Consider the following 6,846-nt stretch of genomic DNA (forward strand, 5'->3'; position numbering starts at 1 on the left):
ATCAGATCAATTATATAAATAAACACATCTCAAGCAACAATAATCATATTGATTGGTTTTGCTTTCATTTAACTTAAATATTTCCAAATAATAAAAATGGAGAACTGAAATTCTGTAAAGTCATAAATCTTGTTTATTCTGTGTTTCATGGTATATCTCAAATTTATTATAATCTTAACGTTTTATGAATTTACATTTTAGCAGAGGACCTAATGTTTCCCATGGAATCGATAGAGGGCATCGTCATTGTCAGTTTTTTGGTTTACATTTCTTTGAAATTTGTATGCTTTAAGATCTCAATTTCATAGCACATGCTTCCATTTGAATCAATCTATTATATATTTCACTATATTGTTTGTTATATTCACTCAATATAATTTATTTCTTGTATCCTTCTTAAAATCCATTTCTTCTTAGGGAAATGCATGTTGCAGTGAGAATTGTGGGCAATGTAGTGATATTGGGTAGCAATGTCATTTGCTGATTGTTTTTATTGATGTTAAGTTTTTGATTAATTACTTGATTTCAATTGCTTTTGTTAGAATTTGAGGTGTAAAAGTTCGAGCTTCAGGTCTATCGAATTTGATGATGTCTGATCTGGTGGATTCAGGTGAGCAATAATTATCATCATACAATGTGATGGTTGTTGAAGATGAATCTATTTTGCGGTTTTCTTGATATAAACAATAAAATTGCAACTCTAACGCAGGAGAAAGCTTGCCAAAGTTACGACAAACTGCAGCGAATCATGTGAAGCAATTACAAAGGCTTCAAGAAAAGGTAGGTGTTTTTTTCTTTGTATTGCTAAGGCTGGAAGTTGACAAAATCCCAAGAAAAACCATAATTTTTTTTTTATGTTTTATTATTGTCATCTAAATGATACTAAAATGATTTGATTCTGTTGCTAAACTTTTCTAGAATTTGTACGGAATGGTTGAACTTCTCTAGAATTTTGTCTCAAGAAAGGATATTTCATTAGCTTTTCTAGAATTTTGTCTCAAGAAAGGATATTTCATTAGGAGGAACAAAATATAACAATACCAAGCAATTGCTCCTTGAAGGCCATCTTGATGATTTAAGTTCCTTTTGTTGAGTCCGCAGCTATTTCAAACCCCCAAAATGTGATTGAAGTTTGATCACCTTGGTTTTGGAACCTTTTGTAATGTGTACTTGTATGGCTTGTAGAATTTGATTTAAGCCAAATTAAAACTTCCTATTGTGTGATTAAACTTGTAATACATACTTAAAATTTTCTTTTTTGTTTCCATTATGCTTGGCCTTCTTTTAGTGTTTTTTTTTTCTGAAAGAAACGGTTAGGCGTGATAGATTGCTCTTGAGCAAAATGCTAAGTTTGGATTCATGCTGGACAATGAATAATTTTAGTAACATAAACTTCTGATGTAATGCGCTTTTTAAACTGTTATTAATGTAGGTTAACACGACCTTCATAAGAATTTAGAGAAAACCCTCTGTAAATGAAGTTTTTTTCTTTGATTACTACCTTTTTTTTAAGAGGCTTAAGAAATTCTAATCCAAATTGGATGAAGCACTGTTTCCAGGTATCAATTTTCTAATATGAAATTTATAGATTGAACTCAACATTTTTTTTAAAGAGTCCTAATGGAACCTGTAAAAAAAGAATAGAGAGTTGGGATAGGGATAGCTTTTTGTGAAAAAGGAATAGAGAGGAAAGTTGGGATAGCATGAAATAAATGTCTGTATAAGGGCGGGCTTCTAGTTATATATCTCAGAGCACACAAAAGTTGCTCCAATCATTTTCAGGAAGTAATATTTTTTAATCTTTTATTTTTAATCAGGTCCTGATGACAGTGTCTATCAGCATGTGATTCTTTTTGATATGGTGCTTAGTCCATTACAATCATTTAGGCATTTTGTATTCAGATGTCAAAGATCTAATTTGCATTCCTTTGCAAATGTTTTATGCATACACAATTAAAAAATAACTATGTGAAGAAGATGATTTGAGTAGAGTATTTCCTAGTTTAAGTTGATTTATTTATGTTTTATTGAGCTCAATCTGAGCTTAAAAATGAGTTGCCCTTTGAAAGCTTCTATTGCATTTACAAGTTTTGGAAAAATCCCCTAAATCTTATATATGTTATAATCAATCATGAATTTGCTTTTAGCATTTATCAAACTTAACCAAAATTTGGTGTGATTAAACTATATAATCTCTTCATTCAATATCAACTTATTGGTAGTTGTTCATAAACCATGGTGAGATTACCTCAATGAATTTTTGTTTTCTTTGAAATCCAAAAAGTTACTGAATGAGCTCGAAATTTTTTAAAGGTCCTTTGTGTATTTTTATTCAATGCAGATATAGTGAAATTATCTATGCAGCTGATTATGTTATACTTAAAATTTTTGCCTCCAAATAACAACTCAAACTCATAATTCAGTTAATCCAAACTTGTTATACCTCTTTGTTCTTACATGAGTAACTTCTTTTTACGAATAAAATTTGAAATATATTTTTGCTACTTCTTAATCTATTTCATGAAATTCTCTTTTTTTTTTGTATCTTATTATGATAAATTCAATGTGGTGTTACTTTCTTACATGCAGGATCCAGAATTCTATCAGTACTTGAAAGAAAATGATAAAGAGCTCTTGGACTTCAATGCTGAAGATATTACAGTACTGTTCATATTTTTCCATTAGAAATAAAAACTTGTATATATATGAAACTGGATAAATCGACCTGTCCTTTACTTTGCTTTTCAAGGATGACGAAGGATCTGATTTGGAGGACGATGTGGATTCTAAACTTACTACAGAGACTTTTCAAACACCATCGCCCAAAGTGATCACCACCACAAATATCGACTCCTGGTGCACGGCAATTAAACAGAACAGAAGTCTTGGATCTATCAGATCCATGCTTCGAGCTTTCAGGACAGCATGCCATCATGGCGACGATGCCAATGATGGTTCAGAACAGAAGTTTTCCATACTTTCCAGTAGTGTGTTCAACAAAATAATGGTTTTTGTTCTAAATGAGATGGATGGAATTCTACGTGAACTTTTGGAAGCCCCGAGCACCGGAGGAAAGAAGGAAACAGTACTTGATCTAATGACTACTAAAGCTTGGAAGTCTCATGGGAGTTTATTGAGGTTATATTTAGGTAATGCGCTCCATATATTAAATGAAATGACCGATGAGCAGATGATCTCCTTTACGTTGAAACGTCTCAAAGCATCTGTAGTGTTTTTGGCGGCATTTCCAGTCCTCTTAAGGAAATATATTCGGGTAATTGGGAATTTACGTCTCTTTCTCTTTATTTTGAATGTCTTTTTTAGGGACATTTACATACATACCATACAATCTTTACATATTTACATATCTAACACATACACTTCAATATATACATTCATAACAATCAAATGTTTAACATCACATCAAAAATGTCACTTTTACTAACCATTAAATGTCAAAACTGCCTTTTTATGTGTAAATTTATAGCAGAAAGGTCGTATACATGTAAATGTCAAACTTTAGGTGTTGTATATGTAAATTCATAAAAATTGTGTAGTACATATATAATATTCCCTTTTTTAAAAGATCAAGACTGCCTTTTTTTCTTTCAATGATGTTATTCCAAAGAGTATAGTATCAAAATGGTCCTCTGAGTATTTCTTAGTTGTTATTTTAGTCTCAGAATTTATAAAAGAGTCAAGTTAGTCTCCATGCTCTTTTAATATGGGCTAAAAGTCTTCTAGGAGGGACTAATTTAACCCTTATTAAAAGAGTATAAGGACTAGTTTGGCACTTTTATAATTTTTGGGGCTAAATTGGGGCTAAAATGACATAACATGTAATTATTCAGGGGACTATTTTGGCACTTATACTCGTTTTCTTAATAAAAGTCTCTTGCAGGTTGTACTTCAGACATGTAATTAGTCAGTAATTAGTCAGGGGACTATTTTGGCACTTTACTCATTTTCTTAATAAAAGTCTCTTGCAGGTTGTACTTCATACATGGGGTACAGGAACAGGTGCACTTCCGGTGGTTTCCTTTTTATTCCTGAGAGACTTATGTGTGCGGCTTGGTTCGGATTGTCTTGAATCATGCCTGAAAGGAGTGTATAAGGCCTATGTGATGAATTGCAAACTACCAAAACATCTTACTAGGTCAAAATTACAACACATCAATTTTCTTGGAAATTGTATTTGCGAATTATATGGTTTGGACACAATAAGCGCATATCAACACGCCTTTGTCTCTATTCGTCAATTAGCGGTGGTATTACGCGGTTCCATCAATGAAAGGGGGCCTCAGGTGATTTTAAACCATCATCATTCTAATTTGAAGAAATAATGAGTTTCTTTGTTTCAACATTTTCGAGTTCAAATCAGCCATTTTGACCAGGAAATGCCTAGTTATTTATTTTATTACAGGGCTTAACTTGTATTGTTGTTACTTCCTAAAGGCAGTGAAAGGGAAAAAGAAAGGAAAAAATCAGCAAGAGAGCAGTAAGCCTTCAAAGAAACAAGTTGAGGTTAGCACTTGCTAAATATTATGCATTGTGCATCTTTTGTCTTGTTTTTTGGGTACATGCAGGACTAATCTGTTATTTTTCTTTGCAAAATATCATTTTCTAACCGGTGTATATATATTACCATTGTTTAGATTATTAGCATAGTATTCCTTAATGAAAAAACAAACTGTGGGGTATTCAACCCCAGAAGATTGAGGAGGCATAAATGGTGATGGTAGTTTTCCAACAACTCCAAGAAAATGTAGGATTGAGAGACGTGGATGGGAAAAAAGAACTCCTCGGGAAGAGGGGTTTCTCATTTCATATCATTTATCCCCTTATTATTTAAATGGAGGCTATTTGTAGGGATATAAGTCTACTTAAGGTTCAATAACTATTTAATAAGTACCTAAAAGTTCCACTCAACTTAAATGTCTTTTAATCATTTAATTATAAACCCAAAACTAATCCATTGTAGGTTCCCAACATAGAGAATGAAAATATTGGGCTATGTAGCACAGATATATTTACATTATTTATTCATGTAAATACATATCAAAAGTGGGAGTATTTGACATTGTAATAAGATGTGTAGACCAATGTTAGCATGGTGAGGGCCTTAAAATAGTTAGTTAAATTAGATTAAACAAGTAGTACAACTCTAAATAGTTACGAGTGGCAGGACATGAATCAATCAAGTGTGGCGGTTGTTGCAGTTAATGATGATTGTTTAATGAATGTCCATTAAAAAGTTGAATAATTTTTTATGGCGCCTTTGTTAGATTTCGAACTTATCATGATCATCTTTATCATAGCCTTATACACATATTTTGGTTGGCTTTATAAATTCACATTTCTTACTCCTGTCGGATTTTCTCGGAGTTTTAAATCAATTCTTTGAATCATTTTGTACATCTTCTATCTATGCAACCTTATTTTACTCCTCACCTTTCTAATCCCTTGTTGCTAATTTTATCTGATCTTGTAATAGTTATATTTTCTACTCTTTTTTGTATATATTCACATCACGCAAGTCTATTTTTAATTTTCTTATCTTTAATACTTGTCACTCCAAGTGTTCCTTAAATATAATTATTCCTTAATATATCTTTCATAGTTATACTATGCATTCATCTTAATATTTTATTTTTTTCCATTCTTGCATATTTATGATTTTTTGCTCCTCATTATTTGGGTCAATATAATTTTTAAAATTTATAAAACCATAATCTTAATTACAATTTTATAAAATATTTTTTAAAGTCTCTATAATATCTTCTTATAATAATAATGCTGACATATTTTCCCATTTTAACCATTCAATTTTTATTCTAGAAGCTATATTTGCCTTTATATCTCCATTCTTCTATATAAAAAAATCCATGATTTTTAAATTATAGGGATAATTATATGCATACCGCTCCAAACATTGATATTTACTAGTTAACCACCCAGGTAATTTTTTTGAACTATCGAACTGATATATTTACGCATGCCACAATCATACTATTGAGAATTTGATAAAAATGAAAAATATGGAAGTTAACCTCCAAGGTGATTTTTTTGAACTACCGAACTGATATATTTACGCATGCCACGATCATACCATTGAGAATTTGATAAAAATGAAAAATATGGTTTGGGGTTTTACCACTAATTTTGTTATTTGGGTGAGAATCTGAAAAATGGATGAAAGAGGGTGGTTGATATGTAAATAGCAAGTTTCAGGTGGTCTATATGTAGTTGCTTTGTAAATATATTATACCTAGATATAACTATATCTTGTAATAATATTTATTTATAATTGTTAATATCCCACGCATAAAAAATCTCTTGTCATATAATAAGTATCTATTCTATGAAGTATAAGAACTTTATCTTCTGAACTTTTTATCCATCGTTCTAAGTTTTCATTTTCTTCAATGAATTTATTGCCAATTAAAACTATATGATTGGTTATTGAAAAAAATTCGATCTCATTTTGAATGCTTTTTTTTAAAACATATTTGAAAATCCTATGACACTACTAACTATCTGTAATACTATAAACATATCTTTGGCACACACTTTTTTCTTTAATGCACGCTGAATCAGTTATTGTGCTAATCATGTCCTTAAGATTTTTAAAATTATATGATGATTCTTCTTTGCTCTTAGTACTTTTCAATTGTTTTAACACAAATTTTTTTTATCGTAAATCTTTTGGGTTGAAACCAAATTGATTTTCTAAGTTGATGGAATTTTTTGAAGTCTATGATTGGTGCAATCATCCAATTTACTGTTCTGAGATACATAAGATTTACAAATATGAGACATGCAAGGCAAGGCTGATGGATAGGTATA

The 6,846-nt window shown here is 30.8% G+C and overlaps 1 protein-coding gene across 1 annotated transcript; it reads left to right on the plus strand.

The window, feature by feature from the left end:
• Window positions 1–451: 451 nt before the first annotated feature.
• On the plus strand, window positions 452–4,524 carry LOC110030117 (nucleolar complex protein 2 homolog; the record flags this gene model as incomplete). Its single annotated transcript, XM_020732696.1, is given in 6 exon segments — window positions 452–610; window positions 710–780; window positions 2,590–2,661; window positions 2,750–3,274; window positions 3,990–4,304; window positions 4,456–4,524. Coding segments are annotated over 6 exon segments (1,077 nt in total), but the record flags the coding sequence as incomplete, so codon positions are not given.
• Window positions 4,525–6,846: the final 2,322 nt, after the last annotated feature.

Source organism: Phalaenopsis equestris, unplaced genomic scaffold, assembly GCF_001263595.1.
Source record: "Phalaenopsis equestris unplaced genomic scaffold, ASM126359v1 Scaffold000659, whole genome shotgun sequence".
In the NCBI taxonomy this organism is placed as follows: domain Eukaryota; kingdom Viridiplantae; phylum Streptophyta; class Magnoliopsida; order Asparagales; family Orchidaceae; genus Phalaenopsis; species Phalaenopsis equestris.